The following is a 22,844-nucleotide window of genomic DNA, read 5'->3' on the forward strand; positions in this document are numbered from 1 at the left end:
GGTTTTTGGCTTTTGGGTTTTTCTGGGTTTTTTTGTTTGTTTGTTTTTGCCACTTGGGCTTTGTTTGTTTGGGGTCACACCCAGCTGTGTTTAGGGCTTATTCCCAGCATATGGGGTAACAGACTAGAACCAGGTTTTCCAAGTGTGAGGAAAGTACCCTACCCACTGTACTATCTCTCCAACCCTGAGTTGGTTTGTTTGTTTATTTCTTTACTGTGCTGTGTATGAACAGATCTTACTCTGAGGCATGGGCTTTGCTGCTAAGCTGCATGCCTGGCCCAGCAGTTTTCTTTTCTTTTTTGGTCACACCCAGTGATGATAGGGGTTACACTTGGCTCTGCAGGAATTACTCCAGGTGGTCTTGAAGAACAAATATGGTGCCAGGGATTGAACTGGGGTCAGCTGTGTGCAAGGCAATTGCCCTACCTACTATACAATCTCTCTGGCCCTGGAAGATAGTCTTAATAAACCCATTTAAAAATGAGGATTTGGGCAGGAGCAATAGCACAGCAGGTAGGGCATTTGCCTTGCACGTGGTCAACCTGGGTTCGATTCCCAGCATTCCATATGGTCCCCTGAGCACCTCCAGGAGTAATTCCTGAGTGTATGAGCCAGGAGCAAACCCTGTGCATAGCTGAATGTGACCCAAAAAGCAAAAAAAAAGAAAAAGAAAAGAAAAGAAAAGAAAAGGAATAAAAATGAGGGTTCAATTCAGAGAGGTTACAGAGCTTACAAAAGATTCAAAGGTTGGGCCGGAGAGAGCGAAGCCCCAGGGTGGGCAGAGAGCTTGTTCTGCTTGCAGGAGGTTTGCGCCCATCATGATCCCTGGTACCTCCCAGCACTACTTCCAGGAACAACTCCCCTGGCCCCCGAGCATCACTGGGTGTGGCCAAAACACAAGATCCTTCAGCCAGTGTGTAGGAATCTTCATTCCCCTTTACCACCCTGGTCCGAGGAAGGATGCCCTCACCCTGTTCTCTTACTTGGATGCCACCAAAACCGCCTCTGTTCTCCCCATCCGCAGGTTGGAGTAATTCTGCAGGCCCGAGCAGAAAAGGGTGAAGATCAGCGGGAAGAAAACGCAGCCCAGTCCAAAGAGCAGGGACATTCCTATCTGGCAGGGAAGCAAGGAGGCCGCTGTGAGACCCCTTGGCCTCAGGAATCTCAGTGAGCCCGAGGCCGTCAGCTGGTCACATCCGACACACAGTCCTTCCCAATCTCCTCCGAGCCCCTGTGCACTGTGTCTGCCTCAGTCAGGACCACTGAAGAGCCTCCGGTTATCAGCCCAGCCGCAGTAGTTCATGTTTCCGCTTACCCCACAAGTGGGCCAGCACCCCCAGTCCCTTTCATACCTTAAAATTCATTATACCCTGTCTTCAACCCACCCCACCCTGTCCTTGCCTCTGCCCCTACAAACTGTCCCTGTTATCGCTCCGTTCTCCTAAGTCCCCGACTTCAGACTGGGCCTCACCTCTAAGACCGCAGGTGGAGGCTTCGAAGGGAGGCTGATGGGTGATTCCCAGCAGCACCCAGAGCCCAAAAAAGGAAGGAGATGTGTGTATTCAAATTCCAAAATACGGAAAGCTCAGAAATATTTCTTTTTAAAGAGAAAAGGGGTGGAGAAGCAATTTTATCCCATTTTTTAAGTATAAAACTTGAAAGCATACATATTACATATACACTGTTTTTTGCCTGGAAAAATCTCCCCTCCCCTCCATTCTAGGACGGGGAGGGGAGGGGAAGGCACAGAAGAGATGGAGGGAGTCTGGGTCTGCCATTCTGCACCCCTTGAGTGGTTTTGAAGGGGCCCCCTTAGGATCCAGAGCAAGTGTCAAACTGCAAGGGCACGAGCCAGGAAGCTCCGCAGAGGCAGTTGGAGAGGGCGGGAATAGCACACTCCCATTGGTGGACTCATAGACGGTTTGAACTATGCCAGCCTCCTATTGGTCCACCTTTCGACATGGCTGACCTCTCATTGGCTTTCTGCTGAAAAAGGGCTGGAGCTAGTGAGGAAGGGGTGGGGCCTCTAGCCAGAATTGTCCAATTAGAAATAATTGATGGTTTGATGGACAGCTAGTCTGAAAAAAACGGAATTGTAAGAGGAGAAAGGTGGAAGGGCAACAATATGAACAATAGTTCCTTAAAAAGGCTGTTTGTGGGGCTGGAGCAATAGCACAGCTGGTACGGTTCGGGTGTTCAATCCCCAGCATCCCATATAGTCTCCTGAGTGCAGAGCCAGGAGTAACCCCTGTGCATCGCTGAGTGTGACCCAAAAAGCAAAAAAAAAAAAAAAAAAAAAAAAAGACCGTTTTGGAGGGCACAGAGAGGTAGTAGGAAAAGGCACAAGCCATACGCATAACTGACCTGAGCACAGTCAGGAATAACTCCTGAGCACAGAACTGGGAGTAAAGCCCTGGGCACAACGGGTGTGGTCTAATCAAAATTTAAGAGGCAGTTTTGGAAAATATTGAATGTTAAAATTTCTACGGTAGGATCATTCTGGGGGCCAGAGAAATAATGCAGTGGGAAGGGCACTTGTCTTGCACTTGGCTAACCCAGGTTCAACCCTGGGCACTAGAAAGCGTCCCCCATAGCCTGCCAAGAGTGATCCCACAGAACCAGGAGTAAGCCCTGGGGACTGTAGGCTGTCCCCCCCCAAATAAAATAAAATAGATAAAAATGAACAGTTATACTGCAGCTAATAAACTTCAGGCAGCAATCTAAGGTCTTTACATATATTCACTAATACAATCTCATGTAACCTAAGAAGATTATCATTCTGCAAAATTGAGGCACAGAGAGGCTGTGTGACTTGCTCAAGGTCTCACAGATAGTAAGTGTAAGTGGCCTGTTAGCATTTGACCCAGTAGTTTCACTTACAGACTACCTGCTTTGAACCGCAAAATTAATTTTTCAGTTTTTGAGCCACACTTCTCAGTGTTCAGGGGCTACTCCAAGCTCTGTGCTTGAATGTCACTCTGGGCGGTGCTCCGGGTGCGAGAATCAAGCCAGGCAAGACATGCGCCTTAACCTCTTATTATCTCTGCAGTCCCTTAACCACAGACTTTAAAATATTTTTTGTGTGTGTTATCATTGTTGAAAACAGAAAACAACTATCACTCATGCTACATAGAAAGTGACAAAACAAAATACATAAAATGAGAAAGCAGCTTCAGGGACTGGAGAGAGCACAGAGGGTAAGGCATTTGCCTTCTACATGGCTGACCTGGGTTCAATCCCCAGGAACCCCCCAAAATCCCCTCAGCATCCCCACCCAGGAGTGATCTCTGAGTGCAGAGCCAAGAGTAAGCTGAGAGCGGGGGCTGGAGAGATAGCACAGCGGGTAGGGCGTTTGCCTTGCACGCGGCTGACCCAGGTTCAATTCCCAGCATCCCATATGGTCCCCTGAGCACCGCCAGGAGTAATTCCTGAGTGCAGAGCCAGGAGGAACCCCTATGCATTGCTGGGTGCGACCCAAAAAGCAAAAAAAAAAAAAAAAAGAGTAAGCCCAGAGCACCAGCAGGTGTGGCCGCAATCCCCGAACCAAAAAACCCCCAAAAGCTTCTCTTCTCCTAACCTTCTAGCTAGATACCATCACCCACTGGGAATTCTCAGCAGGCTGCCACCTCACTCTCCCTGTGGAAAGACAAGACAAGACAAGCAAGATAGGGAGATGATAGGGAGGTGTGAAAGCGCTGCTGGCAGCAAAATGAGACTCCAGAGTCACCACAGCAGTGGAACGGGAATTGGGAGGGAAGCGTGCTCCTGTGTGCCGTGGCCTGCAGGAAGGTGGCCACGGACTGTCTGTTCCCACCTCGCAGCAGAGAGCGGGAGTGGGATCAGCGTGTGGGGCTGGGGAGACTCGGGAGGGTGATCCCACCCTGTGTCCCCCTCTGCTGACTCTCCCCAACCTCTCCCTGGCCCCCCTCACCTCTGCCAGGGGCTGGGCTGCTACCTGCTCCTTGGGGTTCCCGTGAACACATGCTCTCAGCTCATCTTCCTTGCCCGGTACGGGCGCTGGGCCCCAAAGCGAGGTGTGCAAGAGCAAACATCAGAGGCCATGAGCAAGTGACCGAGCCGCCAGAAGGGGCCAGTTTCTCACATGATACCCAGGCAAGGGTCCGATTCCCCCTGCCTGAGCTTGGGGCGAGGCCTGGACTGGGTGCCAGAACATTCATTATTTAGTGCTTTACTGTACCTGTTCCAGGTGGGGCTCTTTCTGGGCAAGTCCTCGAGCATAGACAAAGCAGGGGCCGCACCCGGAGCTGAGGTCAGAAATCGGGTAGCTGCTCCTGATGCTGGAGAGAGCGCTAGCCTGTCGCTTGTACACAGTGCCCTGGGTTCCCTGCCTGCTGAGGCACTCGGGACTCTGGGAGAAGGGGATGACAGGTGAGGGCCGCTTCATAGTCACTGTGATATTTGTGAGTAGTTGCAGGTAGGTTTTCCAGTGAGTCCTTGCTAGGTACCGCGTACCTGCGTACCTGAGTACCTTCCAGGTACTCCTAATGCATGGCAACAGACTGACTTTCTGGAGCAGAGCCTGAGCTTGGTGAGGTCAGTTGACTTGTGCCCAGACATACGGGTGGAAGAGAATTCCGAATGAGCCTGGTTCTAAAGTCCCCTTTCAATGAGGTCATCACTCTTTCCATCCCAAAGTTGGCAATGACCCTTTCTGCCACCCAGTGCAGATAAGAGGTAGTACAGCAGGTAAGGCACATGCCTTGCACACAGCTGTCATGAGTTCAAAACCCAGCATCAGCTATGGTTCCCTGAGCACTGCGAGGGGTAAATCCTCCGCCCAGAGCCTTGTAAGCCTTGAGCATCACTGGAGTGACCAAAAACCAACTAAAAGAAAGAAAAGAGAGTAAAGTCCATGAGGCATCTCCTAATGTTAGAGCTGGACTCAGATTAGCATATTCCCTCAGGATCGACGCTGAGGCCTTCATTTTCACAGTCAGGAAGCTAGTCAACCTCCCCCTAAGATCTGGGTACATGCATTAGTGTCTGGTGGCCAAATCTGGGGGCTGGAAATATTGGCTTCAAACCAGAATGGCCTCTCTGGTCCCACTCCCAGGTCCAGCCTGCTGAGGTCACTTCTATCTTCCCAGCTTCCTCTGCGTCTCCGTCTCCCGCGCCATGACATGCTCAGGCAATACGGAGTCATCTTTTTCCCAGCAGCATTGTAAAACTATGGATGCTGCTATCTCTCGGGTCCAGGCTTGGCCTGCAGCTAGAGGGAGTCCTGGTTATCCAGCTACTGTGAAATCAGTTTCTCCCTGCGTCCAGCAAATGGTGAAAGTAGGGACCTGGCAAAACGGGGTGCAGACATCACTCCTCCTATTAGCTTGCTTTGCAGTGGGCAGGCCTGGCGCCCAGTCCATGCTCCTGCATAATGGATGAACCCCTGGGAGGAACAGAATACTATCAGCAGTGAGTCTGGACGTGTTGTCCTAAAGTCTTGCCAAGGCTGACGTCTGTCCATTGGCAGGAGCTAAAGAGAGGAACAGAGGGAGGGCCACTGAAGGCCTTTCCTGGAGCTGAGATGGGAGCCAGGCTCGGATTGGACCTCTGGATTCTTCAGCGAACATGGGTAGATAAGAAGCTACCTCAGAGAGGGCAACCTGACCTCACCTCACAAACACAGTGACACTCTGGACAGCGTGAGCCCTGTGTACTGCTTGATGACCCCATCTGAGGGCTGGGGCTAGGACCTTCAAGTATGGAGGAGGGAAGGGAAATCAGAGATCCCAGAACACAGGCCCTGGCCATTTCAGGGACTGCCTCCCAGCGTGGAAAATCCCCAGCAGCAGTGGCTGTGGCGTGGAACGTGGGACCTGGAGAATATGGACAAAAGTAGGTGGATGGGGTTGGAGCCATAGTACAGGGGTTAAGGTGCTTGCTTTGCATGTGGCTAACCCAGGTTTGATCCCTGGCACCGCATATGGTCCCTGGAGCACTACCAGGGATCACTTCTGAGCATAGTCAGGAATAGCCCTTGACCACCTCTGGGTAGGACTAAGCCTCACCCTCGAAATAAAGTAGGTGGAGAGCTGTTCTGCTGTGGGGAGTGCTAGCTTCAGGGTGGGGTGTTGGGGGCCCTGCCTCATGTGAGTGTGCCTGTACCTGTCCAGTGGAGGTCTGGAATTGGAGGGAGCCAATGGGGTGCCCCAAGGAGAGGGCACAGAGATAACAAGAACATTCCTTGTGCAGGTAGAACTAGATTCATAGTCATTCACAGAATCACTGATTCCCCCCTGCAGTTCCCAAGGCCAAGGGAAATGCTGGGGGTTGGGCGGAGAACTGCAGTGGGTCTCAGGTACAGGCTGTTTGCTGAGGGAGCTCCAACTGGAGGGCAGAAGTCAGAGAACTTGGAACTGTTTGTACCCTATGTAGTCAGCCTGCCTGTGTGAGGCCAGGGGAAAGGAAAGCAGGAGTCCCCCAGTTACCAAGAGATCTGATGGAACCCTAAAGATTTACCTATTTTTTTTCTTATTTTTTTGGACCACACCTGTTGGTGGTCAGGGCCTACTCCTGGAGGTGCTGGGGGAATGTATGGGGCGCAGGGGATGGAGCCCAGGTGAGCTGGTGCAAGGCAAGTGCCCTTCCCGCTGTCCTATTGATCAGGAACCTTGTTTACATATCTGACCCCTCTCCCCGCAAGGTCAGGTCCCATTAGCTTCAGGACCAGAAGTCACTTGGGGGCCCCACTAGACGTCCAGCGATAATTCGGAGAAGAGACAAACAGCTGGAGGGAAGTTGGGCTGAGCAAAGCCTGGGGGCTTGATCCTGGGATCGACGGGAGCCTCTGCAGAAACCCAGAGGCGCAGGATCTAACCGAACGTGAAAGGAAACGGCCTTGCAGAGCGCAGATGAAACCCAATCGGTGCTCTGGCAGCAAACGGAGACTTGAAAAACACCGGGGATTTTCCCTGCAATTGAACAGGCAGTTTAGACTTTTCGCATCCCTGGGAGGCCGCCGTCCCCCAGTTACAGGGGAGAGTTTGAAACGCCCTCAGCGATTGGGGGCTCAGTCCCCCGTCTGCGGCGCCGCGGGCCCGACCCAGGCGGGTGGCAGCGGAGATTCGCCTTTTCTGTTGGGGAACCGCGGGAAAGCGCCCCCGAGGGCCGCGGAGGATGGAGCTAGAGAAGCGCGGTGAGGAGTTTTGGGTGTCGGCGGCCGCCGTAGAAACGGCTCCCCGATCTCCATGGCAACGGCGCGAAGCCGCCGGAGGTTTCTGGGCGGTGCTGCGGCCGCGGTCCGTCGGCCCCGGCGAGGCGCGGGATTCGGGAACTGCCCGCCGCCCCGAGCGCGCAGGTGACAGATTGGGGGCGCTGGAGGGAGCCCGGGGTGCGGGGAGAGCGCCGGGGTGTGGCCTGCGAGGGAGGCGCCAGCCCATCGCCTCGCCCCTGCTTCCCGCGCTCCAGACCCGGAGCCTTGCGTGGGCCTCAGTTGTCCCAAATGGGCCCGGGGAGGAGGGTCCGTGAGCCCCGCGGCCGCTGAGGTCCAGGACTTTCCTCCGCAGCTCCCGGACCGGCCGGAGCTGTTGCTGCCCCATGGATGTAAGTCCGCTCCCTGGGTCTCTGCCCCCCGAAACTTTGGCTTGGCCTGCTTTGGAGCCCCCGTCTGGAGAGGGCGCGGGACCAGCACCGTGGGCGTGCGAGGGAGGCACTTTCCCGCTCTTTCTGCCACGAGGAGCTTGCTGGACACTCCAGCAAAGGCTGTCCAGGGGCCTCCGGGCCACCGGGAGCGGGCCTGGCGCCCACCGACATCCTATATGGTCTCCCAGCACCACGAGGAGTGATCCCTGAGCTCAGGGATCCCCCAGCACCACTAGGAGTGATCCCTGCACTCAGAGCAGTGCCGGGTGTGTCCCACCCCCCAAAAAACAAAAGGCTTTCCAGGGAGAGGGAACATGGGGAAGGATTGGGGTGAGGGAGGGGTGGGGTGCTGGGGGGTGGCAAGGAAGGGGGGAAGAGGTAAGCAGGGCTAGATCGGGGCTCACATCCGGGACAGCAGGTGAGGAAAGGGAAGGCCAGGCCCAGGAATGCGGACTGAGGGGGTGAGGAACCCTAGCAGAGCATAAACCATAGAGAGGTTTGGGGGGTGTGTGTGGCAGGCACACCCAGCGATGCTCAGGGCGTACTCCTGGCTCTGTGCTCAGGAACCACTCCTGGTGGTGCTTGGGTGACTTTATGGGATGCCGGGGATCGAACCCAGGCTAGCCACATGCCAGGCAAGCACACTCTCTGCTGGACTAGCACTCCGACTCCTAGCCTGGGTTTTGGACCCCGCTGGAGGTATTGGGAGCGGGGGTTATCCCTGGAATAATATTCTGGGATCCAGCATGCCAGAGCTCAACCCTGGGCCTCCCACACCCTGGCGCACACTTGAGTGCTCAGAACTGCCTTAGCCAATAGCAGACTCCAGGTGGGCCTGCTCAAGGTGCTGACTGGGCGTGTCGGGGCTGGAGGCTTGGGCACAGGGGGCTCTCCCCCCACCCTCGGGTGGTTGCTCCCCTTCGCCCAGCCACCTCCATGTCCCCTGGTATTTCTGGGTTCCTGCAGCCCCCGTGTCCCCCTTGTCACCCGGTCCTCCTGTGCTCACCTAGGCTGCTTCTAGCTCGTGGAACCCACCCCCGGCTCCCGTGAGCAGTCCCTCCCTGCTGCTCCCCGTCCCTGCCATCGTCTTCATCGCTGTGGGCGTCTATTTGCTGCTGTTGGGCCTAGTGCTGCTGACCAGGCACTGCCTGCTGGTGAGGGGCACGGGGGGCTGAGGGGTGGGCTCTGGGAAAGAGACCCTCCTCATCTGCAGGCACTGGCCGGGGACGGCCCCACCTATGTCCCTTCCTTGGGATCAGGGTGTCCCTCCCATCTTGACTCCAGCACCATCAGCCGCTGCTGCCTGCCCCGGTGCAGAGGCTGAGCTGTGCATCTCCTAGGCCCAGGACTGCTGCCCGGCCTGCAGCTCCCCCTGCAGTCAGCAAAGTGCCTCCAGGCCCCCAGACTGCTGCTGGACCTGCCTTGAAGCCTGCGACTTCCCTCTGCCCAGCCCAACCCACTTCCTGGATGCCTGCTGTCCCCAACCCACGGAAGCTGTGAGTTCTCCTCCTCCCCACCCCTCCCGAGTCGGGACCAGGCCTGAGCTGGGGGAGGGGGGGCCTGAGCCCCTGCTCAGACCAGGCCAAGTTCCAGACCTGGGCCTGGTGGAGACAAAAAGCTTAACAGATCGTTCTGGGGGAAAAAAGAATGAAGTGTGGGACCCTGGGTTCAATCCCTAGCAACCCCCCAGAACTGGCAATGCGGGAAGGTGAAGTAGCTCACGATCACTTCTACAACAAGCAGTTAGAACTCGAGGCAGAGCCAGAGTGACAGTACAGCAGGTAAGGTGTTTGCTTTGCACATGGCCATCAATCCTGGCATCCATATGACCCCCTAAGGCCTGCTAGGAGTGACCCCTAAGCACAGAGCCAGGAGTAAGCCCTGAGCATTGCCAGCTGTGGCCTCAAAACCAATAATAATAATAGTAGTAGTAGGAAAGCAAACTCAGCCCCTCACAGACCCTTTTTGCCGGTGAGTGCCCTTTGCCAGACACTGCCATTTCCTTTTTGGGGCCACACCTGGCAATATGCAGGGCTTCGCTCTGGCTGTGTGCTCAGGGCTCGCTCCTCTTGGGGCTCAGGGAACCATCTGTAGTGCCTGGGATCAGTGGAGCTCAGCTGTGTGCAAGGCAGAAGTCAACCTCTGTACTGTCTCTCAGGCCTCTTTCCCTTCTTTTTTGTGGGTTCAGGGGAAAGCTGGGGGTACACCTGACTGCTCAGTGGTTATTTCTTTCTTTCTTTCCTTTTTTTTTCTTTTTTGGGTCACACCCAGCGATGCACAGGGGTTACTCCTGGCTCTGCACTTAGGAATCACCCTTGGCGGTGCTCAGGAACTGTATGGGATGCTGGGAATCGAATCCGGGTGGGCCGCGTGCAAGGCAAACGCCCTACCCGCTGTGCTATTGCTCCAGCCCCTCAGTGGTTATTTCTGACTCTGTGCTTAGAGTGACCCCTGGCAGTACTTGGGGGATGAGGGCACTGTATGTGGTGCTGAGGATTGAACTAGGGCTGGCTCTTAGACTGTCTCTCTGGTCCTGAGAGCTAGGCTTTTTTGGTTTGTTTTCCATTTTTATTTGTTTTTTTGTTTTTTGTTTTTTGTTTTTTTGGTTTTGGCCCATATCTGGCAGTGCTCAGGGGCTACTTCTGGCTCTGTGCTCAGGGAACCATGTGATGGAACCCAGGCCTCCAGTACGCGAAGCAATCAATCCATGGAGACATCTCTCCAGCCCTGTGTGCCCCTTGTAACTAGACCTCACACCTTGGCCAATCTCTGTGCAATAGAAAAGGGATTTCCTTCCTTCCTTCCTTCCTTCCTTCCTTCCTTCCTTCCTTCCTTCCTTTTCTCCCTCCCTTCCTTCCCTTCCCTCCCTTCTTCCCTCCCTTCCTTCCCTCCCCTCCCTTCTTCCCTCCTTCCTTCCTTTCCTTCCTTCCTTCCTTCCTTCCTTCCTTCCTTCCTTCCTTCTTCCCTCCCTCCCTCCCTCCTTCCTTCCTTCCTTCTTCCCTCCCTCCCTTCCCCTCTCCCTCCCTCCTTCCTTCCTTCCTTCCTTCCTTCCTTCCTTCCTTCCTTCCTTTTCTCCCTCTCTTCCTTCCCCTCCCTCCCTTCTTCCCTCTTTCCTTCCTTCCTTCCTTCCTTCCTTCCTCCCTCCCTGCCCCTCCCTCCCTTCCTTCCTTCCTTCCTTCCTTTTTTCCTTCCTTCCTTCCATCCTTCCTTCCTTTCTTCCCTCCTTCCTTCCCTCCTTCCTTCCCTCCCTCCCTCCTTCCTTTCCTTTCCTTCCCTCCCTCCCTCTTTCCTGCCTGCCTGCCTGCCTGCCTGCCTTCCTTCCTTCCTTCCTTCCTTCTTCCCTCCCTCCCTCCCTCCCTCCCTCCCTTCTTCCTTTTTTTACTCTACTTCTCCTTTCTCCTCCTCCTCCTCCCTCTCCCTCATTGTGTTCAGGGCTCTCTGCATTCAGGAACCACTCTTGAGGGTGCTCAGGAGAACATATGTGGTGCTGAGGATTGAACCTGGGTTGGCTGCATGCAAGGCAAGTGCCTTAACCCTGGCACTATCTCTCTCGTCCTTTGTGAAGGGTTTTTCTCCCATTTTGTAGGGGAATACACTGCCAAACAGAATACATTCTGTTTTGGAGCTGTCCTTTTGGAAAGTCCATTCCAGGCTCTCTGTGGTTTGTTTCCCTGTAATAACAGTCACAGTCAGAAGCTGAGGCTTACCAAAGTCCGAATGATCTGTGTGAGGCTGGTTTCTTTTCCTCCTGCCAGAGAACCCAGCCCGCTCTCTTCCTCATAGGCTGGACACAAGGATCTGATTCATTCACTTCTTCTCTTGTCTAAGCTTTATGGAGTCACTGCAACCCTGTGCTGGGTCCCGGGGGCTCAGTGGCCCCACATGTGAAGGACTTACATTGCAGGGAGGCTGAGGAAAAGTGGAGAACCCCATGGAGTGAGAGGAAGTGGGGAGTGCTGTGCTGGGGGCTTCTCAGACCTGTGTGCAGAAACAGGCACTAAGGCCCCAGGCCCCACACAAAGGTCAGGACAGAATTGGATTTTGTGAATTTGGCTTTTCTCCTTGTTCCTGTTCAGGGCTGTGCCTGCTTTTTTAAAGCCAAGACCCCACACGCAGGAGGCATGCATTCGACCAGTGAGCCACCCCTGCTGCCCAGATTTGTGGGTCGGGAGTGGGGACCCACACCCAGTGGTGCTTAGGGGCTACTCCCAGCTCGGTGCTCAAGGGTTGCTCCCTGTTGGTGCTTGGGAGACCATGTGGTACCGGGGATCAAATCTGGGGACGTCCACATGCCAGACATACATTTTAACCTTCTGAACAATCTCCCAACCCTACCTTTGTGGATTTTTATCTTAATGATTTTGGGGTCACACCCAGCAGTGCTCAGGGTTTACTTCTGTCTCTGAGCTTTAGGGACCACTCCAGGCAGTGCTTGGGGGATCATGTGTGGCTTCAGGAATCGAACCCTAGGCCATCTGCGTGCAGGCAAGTACCCACGGTACTATTGTTCCAGTCCCCGTTTGTGGAATTTTTTAAGGAGTTCTTATGGAATTCTGATGCCCAGTTCCTTAGGAATTAGTACTAAGGGCCAGAGAGAGAGTGCAAGGGTTAAGGCAGTTGCCTTGTACAAGGCCAGCCATAGTTTGCTCCCCAAAACCATCTGGTCCCCTGAGTCTTGCTGTATGTGGCCCAGAGTCCTCCCACCTCCAAGGAAAAGAACTCTCCCGAAATGGAGGTAGAGTTATGATGATGAGAATCACTCTTTCATATTTTATCTCTGGGCCAAGCTTAGTTCTGTCTGCTCACTTCAGTGACCGCAGGAAGTAGGTTTCATCATGGTTTCTGAGATGAGAAAAGCGAAGCTCATAACATGAACTGGGCAAGCTCTACCCAGTAAAGGTGGATGGCTTTCACAAGCCAGAGGGAAGGGAAGGAGAGCAGCGAGCTAGCCTTGCACGTGTTTGGCCCAGACACTTTGTGGGTCCCTGCGCCCCGCCGGGAGTGATTCCTGAGCACGGAGCCAGGGATAAGCCCTGAGCTCTGCCAGGTGTGTGCCCCCACCCAAACCCAACAGGCCAGCGTGAAAGTAACCAACACGAAAGGCTGCCGTGCCTGGAGACACACAGGATTAAGAGTCTGGAGTCCTTGTTTAATGGACTTAAACAGCACATTCCTTCCAGAAGTTGAGAAATCCATTAGCCGTTATTAATGACCAGATGGGAGCCTGGCCGGCAGACAGCCCGAGCCCAGCGACGCTTCCAATCCCTTCTCTGAGGCGCTCACCACCACTGCCCGGAATTCCAGTGGGTCCTCCAGCCTCCTGGAGCCGACTTCCCGCCCAGCCTGGCTCTCTCTGCAGACTCCTCAGACTCCTCCAGAACACAGTGCTCTTGGCTGCAGTACCTGCCCCCTTCAGACCCCAGCCCTCTCCCTGAACTCTGGCCCTTCACTGAAACCCCCGGTGACATCTGATCTCACGAGTCATCTGACACCACACCCCAAAACCTCAGCTGTTTCAAAGGTCATTTCCCTATTCCTGGCTTGGCTGCTGTGTGAACTGTCATCTGCCACTGTCACTAGCTCTGCCTCCAGAAGCCCGGGTGTGTCCAGTGCCAGCCTGCAGGCCTGCGTCCAGTCCTTGCTTGCAGTAAGCAGGTCATTCCTGTGCCAGGCGGGAGAGGAGTGGGCTGGTGCCAGCCCCATCGCCCCTTTTGTGTCTTAAGTACACGTTGTTCCTGTTCCCCCGAGCCCAGACCACCACTTTCCCCAGGGCGCGGAGAAGGCCTCTTCTTGCCTTGAGAGAAGGACTGCTTTGATTCATCCATTCATCCAACTTTCGTTGATTTTTGTTGTTTTTTTGTTTTTGGACCACACTGGGTGGTGCTCAGGGCTACTTCGGGCTCTTCACTCAGGAACTGCTCCTCGGGAGCCACGTGAGGTTCCGGGGATTGAACCCAGGTTGACCGTGCAAGGCAAACACCCTCCCACTGTCCTGTCCCTCCAGCCTCCATGGTCGTTGCTGAGCCCCAGCGGAGGCAAGGCGGTTCTGTCCTTGCAGTCCCAGAGAGGCTGATATCCCTGATGCGCAGAGGCGGTGTGGCTGACAACGACCTCAGGGAGACCCCAACAGACCTAAGACTATCCCAGCGCCGTTCCCACAGCAAACTCTCCCAGCAGAGTCTTTGTTTCGTCTTTTGTGAAGGACGTTCTGTTAATGAGAGATCAAAATAGAGGCCAGAGGGCCGGAGTAATATAGTGGATAGGGTACCTTGCATGTTGCTGAGCCAGGTTCGATCCCCAACACCCCATGTTGTCCCAAGTCTGCCAGGAGTGATCCCTGAAAGCAGGAGTCAAGGGGCTGGAGAGAGACAGCAGGTAGGGCGCTTGTGTTATATACTCCTGACCTGGGTTCAATCCCTGGTGCTCCATATGACTCCCAAGCATCACCGGGAATGCCCAGTGTGATGCCTAAAACCAAACATACAAACAAGCAAAAGCACAAAATAAAGGTCAGGGGTTTGGCTGCACATCCAGGAGCCCTGGGTTTGATTGCCTGCATACTGCATGCTACCTGGGCACCGCAGGGTGTGACCAAAAGAAAAAAATGAGGGGCCAGAGAAATAATACAGCAGGTAAGGCACTTGCTTTGCATGCTGCCAACCTGGGTTTGATCCCTGGCCCAAGCATCACCTGGAGTAATTTCTGAGTATAGAGCCAGGAGTAACTCCTGAATACCATTGGGAATGGCCCCAAACCCCCCTAGTGTTTTGGGGTTTTTTTGCTTTTTGGGGGACTGAAGTGATAGCACAGCGGTAGGGTGTTTGCCTTGGACGCAGCTGACATGGCCCACCCGAGTTCGATTCCTCCGCCCCTCTTGGAGAGCCCGGCAAGCTACCGAGAGTATCTTGCCTGCACGGCAAAGCTTGGCAAGCTACCCGTGACGTATTCGATATGCCAAACACAATAACAAGTCTCATAATGTTACTGGGCCCACTTGAGCAAATCGATGAACAATGGGAGGACAGTGACAGTGGCTTTTTTTGGGGGGGGGTCACACCTGGTGATGCTCAGGGGCAACTCTTGGCTCTACACTCAGGAATCACTCCTGGTGGTGCTCGGGGGACCATATGGGATGCCGGGGATTGAACGTGGGTCAGCTGCATGCAAGGCAAATGCCTTACCTGCTGAACTATCACTCCGGCCCCACCCCCAACTGGGTTTAAGAGCTAGCTCTGTAGGCTGAACATATGCTGTACATAAAGGAATCTGGGGGTGCTGGGTGCAGTCCCCAGCACCGCCTGGGCCCTAGAGCACCAGCTGGAGCTTGTCAGGTGTGACCCCAAAACAAACAGCAAACAAGCCAGAGCAATAGTGCAACAGGTAAGATATTTGTCTTGCACGCAGCCCACCTGGGTTTGATTTCCGGTGCCCCATATGGTCCCCCAAGCATGCCAAGAGAGATCCCCAATTTCAGAATCTGGAGTAAGCACTAAACACAGGCAGGAATAGCCCCACAAACAAAAACAGCAGCAAACAAAAAACATTTAAAAATTTGTCTGGCAGCCAAGACAAATAGCATAGCGGGTAGGGCGTTTGCCTTGCATGCGGCCATCCGGGGTTCAAGTCCAGCATCCCATATGGGCCCCGGAGCACTACCAGGAATAATTCCTGAGTGCATAAGCCAGGAGGAGTAACCCTTGTGCATCACCAGGTGTCACCCAAAAACAAACAAACAAAAAAAACAAAAAGAAAAAAATTTGCAGGTATAAGGCCCTGAGTTTGATCCCAACCACCACAAAAATAATTTTTTTAAATATGCAAATCATGATTTTTGAAGCAAACGAGAAAGCTTTATGTAGTTGTTTTGGTGTCACATCCAACAGTGCTCAGGACTTACTCCTGGCTCTGTGCTCAGTGAACCATATGGGAATCAAACCCTGGTCAGTCCGGTGCAAGGCAAGTGCCCTACTTGTACTGTCATTCCCGACCCCTAGAAAGCTTTTATCTTCTATCATTCATGAATGCAGTCTGTCCCTTGCACCGAGTAGGGGCTCAGAAATGAGGAATGAGATCGTTCAGTTTGGTCCCAATCCATACAAAGAGGAAATTTACAAAAACAAAAGGTAATTTTGATCAGGGCAGAAAATATCTATGTACTCTGCCCATTTACTAACTTTAACCTGTGTAGGGGTGGGCATGAGGAAACGGTAGAATTCTCTGTGCTGAGCATGGGGGTGCCTGAGTTCTAGCACAGGACACTGCCAGATCTTCGGCTCCTGTTCCACTCAGTGGGGAGGCCTGAACCCCCTGGATAATCTCTTTGCCGCCTCTCCTTTTTTTGGAACACTGCCCCCTCGCTGATTTCCCACAGCCCTGGACTCACTTTGTTCCCCAGAAGGGCGGATGAACCCTCTGCTCTACTGGGCACACGGGATAGCTCAGGAAACAGCTTCCGGCTCTGGGGACCCCTCCCCTGCTCACTGGCCTCTCTTTCTTCTGTCCCTCAGGGCTGGGTCCCGCGCTGCCCTCGCTGCTGCCCGCTGTGTGACTGCGCCTGTGCCTGCCAGCTCCCCGACTGCCAGAGCCTCAACTGCCTCTGCTTCGAGATCAAGCTCCGATGAGGACCCAGAGGCCCTGCCCTCTGGGGAGCGACCAGCCCCCCGGGCCCACACGCCCTCATCCCTGACAGGCCTCAGGACACTGCTCTCCAGGCCACCGGAACCACACATGGCATGCCCAGCTCGCTGGCCCAGGCAGCTAGTGCCAAGAGCCTGGCTCCTGGCAGGCAGGACTCAGAGCCCAGGGCCAGCTGGATGGCAGCCCATTTGAGGGCCAGTGTGCGGTGGGCCCTGCCTGCCTGTCCCCTCCCCAAGTGAACTTATGTCTGAAGTTAGAGTGTTGCTGGCCACTGACAGCATTAGGGGAGGCACCTGGTCCGGAGTACTAGAATATTGGGGTGCCCCTACCATGCCCCTCTGTGGACTTTTGGTTATTTTGAGGTGAGTGCAGTGCTTGCACCTGCTCTTGCTCTAAGGAAACGGGCTCCCCATATTCCCAGGGAGTGGGGACCAAGGCTGCTGGAGGGTCACACCACTGAGCCGCCCCCACCTCTCCCCTCCCCGCAGATCCAAGTCCAGAGATTCTCTTCTCTGGACTATCTTTGGAGGGCCTCAGTGTGGATTTCCAAGGAAGGAATTGCCTCTGAAGCAGCGGTGAGTGAGCAGGGGACCCGCCCCCACCCTGTCGGCAGCTCACTCCCTCTCGCCCTGCTCTGGGGCCTCCTGCTGGCGTGAATGTCAGGAGCCTCAGGTTTCCCTAAATATAGGTCCCTGTCGAGCTTCGGCGGCAAAGAAAGGGCAGGGGTCACCGGAGAAGGTTGGGGGAGGGCGGTGGGGGTTGCTTATAACCCGCCCCTGGGAGCAGCTTGGCTCACTCGCTGCCACCCAGGTCTGCCCGCCGCATCGGCTACCGCGCAGGTGGGCATCGGGCGGGCGAGCAGGGGGATCCGGAGAGACGGCCGACCGGGAGGAGGGGGGTGTCGGAGAGCACGCGGGGGCTGCCCAGCTGCAGGGTCGGACCTTGGTGTGCAGAGGACAGCCAGGCAAGGACGACTTTGCGCCGGGACGGCGGCCCCGGGCGCCGCGTGCGCACGCGCAGAGCAGCGGGGCCTCGCCGGGGCCGGGCGGGCGCGGGCCCACCCACGGGTAACGGGGACCTGTGCTCCCCGGGCGTCCGTGCGCTGCCCTTTCCTCCACGTTTACGCCCGGGCCGTGTCACCGGAAGGGTCGGGCCACGCCCCGGAGGCCCCGCGGCCGCGGCGACCTCTGCTTTGGGTTCCAAAGTGGCACTGCCGCGTCAGCGGTGGCCGGAAGCCGAGCGTCCCGCGGGGCCGCGCCGGGGCAGCTGACCCTCCCGGGTCCTTCCCGCCGGGCCCCGCGCCGCCTGCCCCCAGCCCCCAGCCCCCCGGGAGTCCCGAACCCGCTGAGTCACGGCCCCCGGCGCGCCCGGGGCGGGGGGTGGGGGACGGGAGAGGGCGGGGCGGCCGGCGACCCGCGGGATGTGGCCCGAGTCACGTCCCAGCGGCCGCGGCCCCGCCCCCGCGCGCCTGCTCGCCTGCCATTGGCCGCGCGCGCCCGCAGCGCCGGGCGGGGAGGGCGGGGCGGCCCCTTATAAGGCGCGGCGCCGCCGCCCCCGGCCGCCCCCTCGGGAGCAGAACAGGTTGCGTTCCTAGTGGAACGCGCGCCGAACCGGGCTCCTGGTGACCACTCGGCGTTCGGTCCGCATTCCCCTCGCCGGCCCCTCGCCCTCCGCTGCCCCGCTCTCTCCTCTCCTGTGCCAGGTGAGCGCCCGCGGCCGCGTGCTAAGATCCGGGACCGCGGAGTAGGTGCCGGTGGGGGTCGGGGGTGGGACAGGCGTGGGAGCAGGAGCAGAGCCTCCCAGCGCGGCGTCTCCCCACCTCCCCTGCACCCCCAGACCCCTGCGCCCAGGCACGACCCCCTCCCACCCGCCCAGCGGGAGCCGCTCGGCTTGCTGCGCAACGCAGCGCCCGCTCCGCAGGCTGAGTCATGGCGGGGGAGGAAGCGGGACGGGATGGGGGCCTCCCCCTCCCCTTTTCTTGCTGGGGTCCCCAGATAGCCCTTTGCCTAGACCTGGGATTGTGGGAGCAGCGAGGGGCTGCGGGTGGGCTCATAAATACCTCAGGGTTCCCGATAAGGGAGAGTATGGCCGGCTCTGGGGAGGGCCCCCCTGGTGAGAAGGGGAACCCCTTGGCAACGCCTGGCGCCCCATGAACGCTTTCCCCGGCTTTCCTTATCGGTGACCTTGCTTCGGATCCTGGGGAAGGCTGTGCCAAGCCAGCAGGCAGAAGCGTTTTTCAGGGGAAGGGGCGGGGCGCCTGCCTCCCCTCCACGATCTCGAAACCTAACCTGTGTGCGCAATCCTCCTGCCTTGGGTGCAGGCACTTTGGGGCGGCTTCCTCTGGGCCCTTTTCCTGAGCTTTGATAACCCCTTTGCCTTTTTTACTTCTGTTTCCATCACCAACCCTGGGGAGAAGGCTGACCTTGGGGTGTCCTTGAGGCTGTGGAGCCTGGGCCTGCCTGAGGATCTTGGGTTGATTGGAAGCAACAGGCCTAGCACGGTCCCAGCCTGCGTTCCACTCTCGGGTCTGGCATTTGGGTTGCTCCGTGGCTTGAAGCACAGTCTTCTCCCTCATCCTCTCTTCTTTCCGATCCTTTCATTGAGCGGGTTGGGCCCTTCCGTGCAAGCTCTAAAATCTAAAATACTCGGTTTTGCTTCTAGGCAAGGTGACCCATGGCAAGGCACAAGCCAGCAGGGTCCAGCTTCTACATGACCCACCTATCCATGGTTCTGGCTTATTCCTTTTCCCCAGATGCCAGTACGCAGAGAGAGTTAGGACAGGTACTGGAGGCAGGTCCAGTGCAGAGAAGTATGCTGTAGGGAAGAGTTGAGGACGGCAACGCCCCAACACCTGTGGGGTGTGGGGCAGGGGAGGGGCTCTGTTCTTCAGGGGTCCAGCGGAAGTCTCAATCCTCTTCCATCTGTCTCCTTTGCCCAGAAACCATCTCCGACTGCCACCATGGGCTCCCAGTACCCAGCGCTGACCCCGGAGCAGAAGAAGGAGCTTAGTGACATAGCTCATCGAATTGTGGCTCCAGGCAAGGGTATCCTGGCTGCTGATGAGTCCACTGGTATGTGACAGAACCCATTGGGGGAGGGCCGGAGTAACAGTACATTGGGTAGGGCATTTGCTTTGCATGCGGCCGACTCGGGTTCGATCCCCGGCATCTGGTTCCCCAGTACTGCCAGGAGTAATTCCTGAGTGCAGAGCCAGGAGTAACCCCTGAGCATTGCTGGGTGTGACCCAAAAAGCAAAAAAAAAAAACACACACACACACACACACACAAACACCCATTGTGAGGAGAATTGAGGGCTGGGGTTACTGGCCAAATCCCCTTAGTTGTGTGTCTTGCCCCACTCCAGGGAGCATTGCCAAACGTCTGCAGTCCATCGGCACTGAGAACACCGAGGAGAATAGGCGCTTCTACCGCCAGCTGCTGCTGACTGCTGATGACCGCGTGAACCCCTGTATCGGGGGCGTCATCCTCTTCCACGAAACACTCTACCAGAAGGCGGATGATGGGCGTCCCTTCCCACAAGTCATCAAATCTAAGGGTGGTGTTGTGGGTATCAAGGTGAGGGAATTAAGATCAGAGATTAGAGATGGGGGGGGGGATGCAACATGGGGCTGGGTGTTTCCATCCCCCACACCTCTGAAGCATGTGTAGAGAGAGCTGGAGGGCTGGGGCACTTGTTTTGCCTGAAGATGCCCCCAAACTTAATGTATGTCTGTTGCATACATACTTGTATATGTAGTGTATGCACCTATACGAAGCTAGAAATTAGCCAGACTGACTTAAGGTTTTTTTGTTGTTGCTGGTTATTTATTTGGTTTTTGGGGACCACATGTGATGATGATCAGAGCTAACTCCTGGCACTGTGCTCAGGGATCACTCCTAGTGGGGCTCAGGGGACATTATGGGGCTGGAGGGTTGAACTTGGGTTGGTCATGTGTAGGGCGTGTGCGCTCTCTGCTGTATTCTCTCTCCAGCTCCTGCTACTGTTTATTTTGTTTGCTGTGCTGGAGAAGGCACCCAGGTCTTAGGCCTGCATTGGTGCGTGCTCAGCTTCACCACCAAGCTGCATCCATGTCTAGGAACCCAAGTTAGATATTTTTTGGTTTTTTGTTTTGGGGCCCCCCACATGCTGGGGTGGGGGGCTTGCGGGGCTGTGTGGGACGCTGGGGATATAAACTGGTTTGGTCACGTGCAAGCACCCTACTGCGGTCTTGTCTCTGGCCCCTTTTTAATCCTTGCAGTTTTGGTTTTGGATTTTGGATTTTGCAGTGCCTTGAGCCTCACTCACACAGGGCAGGACTCAACCCCTGCCTTTGACCTTTGTAATTCTAAGGCCAAGGAATTGCCCTCATTGTACAGGTGAAAAACCAGAAGTTAAGGTAGTCGAGCTTTTTCCTCATTGATTTAGTAAGCAGTAGGAGCCGAGGGCTCTGTTAAATAATATCTCTACATAGCCTCCCTCAAAGGATCAGATCAACACAAACTAAGTACTTTTTGCAAAAATATTTGCAAACTCCAGCATGCCACTGGGAAATTGGGGACAGTTTGGGGCTTCGGAGGCAAAGCGATACTATGGATCATTCCTTCTTTCCCCCAACCCAATAGGTAGACAAGGGTGTGGTACCTCTGGCAGGAACAAATGGCGAGACTACCACCCAAGGTGAGAACTGTTTGGCCGCGGATGTTCTGCCCTCTCTGTCCCACCTCTAGGGCCTGCCCCTCTCGGCTCTGCCCTGACTCTTGTCCCCTTTCCAGGCCTGGATGGGCTGTCTGAGCGCTGTGCCCAGTACAAGAAGGATGGAGCTGACTTTGCCAAGTGGCGCTGTGTGCTGAAGATTGGGGAAAACACCCCCTCCGCCCTTGCCATCATGGAAAATGCCAATGTTCTGGCACGTTATGCCAGCATTTGCCAGCAGGTAGGCCTGTATTCCCGACAAGCCTCCTCCCACTCCATTTGGCTCCAGAGTGTCGCGAGCCTGCCACCCATCTGCCAGGGTACCTCCTCCCAGGCAACTGTTTGGATCCATCCGGGCTGGTCGTGTGAAGGACTCGTGGGCATGCTGCGTGAGCAGAGGGGCAGATAGGGAGTGTGTGGGTGGATCTGGGGAGTGGCCTGTCGCCCGCTGTCTGCGAAGGACTTTGAAGCACAGAGATGAGATCTGGCTAATGACCGCAGAACTGTGAGTGGGGCCCTGGCTGGGAGGCCTAATAGCTGCCTTGGCCCCACACAGAATGGCATCGTGCCCATCGTGGAGCCCGAGATCCTCCCTGATGGAGACCACGACCTGAAGCGCTGTCAGTATGTAACTGAGAAGGTAGGTGTCCGCCTGGTCAGTGTGGTGAGCGTGGCACCTAGGGCTGCCCCCTCGCCCCCACCATCCCCTGTCTCACTCTGCTGCTGCCCTGCTGTAGGTACTGGCCGCCGTGTACAAGGCTCTGAGTGACCACCACGTCTATCTGGAAGGCACCTTACTGAAGCCCAACATGGTAACTGCAGGCCACGCTTGCAGCCAGAAATACTCTCATGAGGAGATTGCCATGGCAACTGTCACTGCTCTGCGCCGCACCGTGCCCCCCGCTGTCACTGGTAAGAGCTGCACCCTCTGGCCAGAGGGCAGTGCAACAGGCTGAACACCTTTGTAAGCAGGAGGCCCAGTTCACAGGAGACAGCCACCTCCAGCTCCTCAAAAACCCTCAATCCCCAGGGCCAGGTGGCTGACAGCCAGGCCAGCATCTCAGGGTGCCAGCCAAACCCTTGTGTCACCTCTTACTCCTCAGGAGTCACCTTCTTATCTGGGGGCCAGAGTGAGGAGGAGGCATCCATCAACCTCAATGCCATCAACAAGTGTCCCCTGCTGAAGCCGTGGGCCTTGACCTTCTCATTTGGACGAGCCCTGCAGGCCTCTGCCCTGAAGACCTGGGGCGGGAAGAAGGAGAACCTGAAGGCTGCCCAGGAGGAGTACATCAAACGGGCCCAGGTAGGGCTGGGCCGGGCGTGGGAGGCAGGGGGTACTGGGCCCCCCGACAGCAGCTTTCTCACCCGGCCCCTCTTTCCTCCCAGGCCAACAGCCTCGCCTGCCAAGGAAAGTACACTTCCACTGGCCAGGGCGGGTCTGCGGCCAGTGAGTCTCTCTTCATCTCCAACCACGCCTACTGAGTGGAGATGTGCTAAGGCTGCCCTGCTACACTCCGGTCCCCCTCCCACAGCCACTCGGAAGAGGGGGCGCACCTCGGGCTCTAGGCTGCTCTTCCCATCACTCCTGCCTCCCTTGTGAATTGGTGCGTGGTGTTGTCTGTGTATGCCGATTCCATCGCCCTTTCCAGCCCACTGCCAATAAACAGCTATTCAAGGGGATGTCTTGTGTCCGTTTCTCTTTGGGGCAGGGAAAGGCTTCGGGGAGGTGGCACAACCTAGAGGAAGAACCCTTGGGGCCAAAGCCATAGGACCGCAGGCAAGGCACTTGCTTTGCAGGCGGCCTATCTAGGTTTGATACTCATATTGTCCCAAATGCCACCGAGAATGATCTGTGAGCAGAACCAGAAGCAAGCCCCTGGGTGCCTAAGGGTGTAAGTAAACCCGGAGGGCCCCA

The 22,844-nt window shown here is 56.0% G+C and overlaps 2 protein-coding genes across 2 annotated transcripts; both read left to right on the plus strand.

Moving 5' to 3' along the window:
• The first annotated feature begins 7,163 nt into the window (after positions 1 to 7,163).
• Positions 7,164 to 16,811, plus strand: LOC130045986 (keratin-associated protein 10-2). Its single transcript, XM_056138897.1, has 6 exons — positions 7,164 to 7,315; positions 7,524 to 7,560; positions 8,610 to 8,753; positions 8,940 to 9,095; positions 16,107 to 16,598; positions 16,725 to 16,811. The coding sequence occupies exons 1-5, from the start codon at positions 7,206 to 7,208 to the stop codon at positions 16,218 to 16,220; spliced, it is 561 nt and encodes a 186-aa protein (XP_055994872.1). The 5' UTR covers positions 7,164 to 7,205; the 3' UTR covers positions 16,221 to 16,598; positions 16,725 to 16,811.
• Positions 16,812 to 18,894: 2,083 nt separating this feature from the next.
• Positions 18,895 to 22,609, plus strand: ALDOA (aldolase, fructose-bisphosphate A). Its single transcript, XM_056138896.1, has 9 exons — positions 18,895 to 19,017; positions 19,175 to 19,307; positions 19,601 to 19,812; positions 20,860 to 20,914; positions 21,010 to 21,170; positions 21,486 to 21,569; positions 21,667 to 21,841; positions 22,033 to 22,232; positions 22,316 to 22,609. Exons 1-9 carry the CDS (start codon positions 18,910 to 18,912, stop codon positions 22,409 to 22,411), a joined length of 1,224 nt encoding a protein of 407 aa, XP_055994871.1. The 5' UTR covers positions 18,895 to 18,909; the 3' UTR covers positions 22,412 to 22,609.
• Positions 22,610 to 22,844: the final 235 nt, after the last annotated feature.

The sequence above is a fragment of the Sorex fumeus genome, unplaced genomic scaffold (assembly GCF_029834395.1).
Source record: "Sorex fumeus unplaced genomic scaffold, SorFum_2.1 ptg000130l, whole genome shotgun sequence".
Lineage (NCBI taxonomy): Eukaryota > Metazoa > Chordata > Mammalia > Eulipotyphla > Soricidae > Sorex > Sorex fumeus.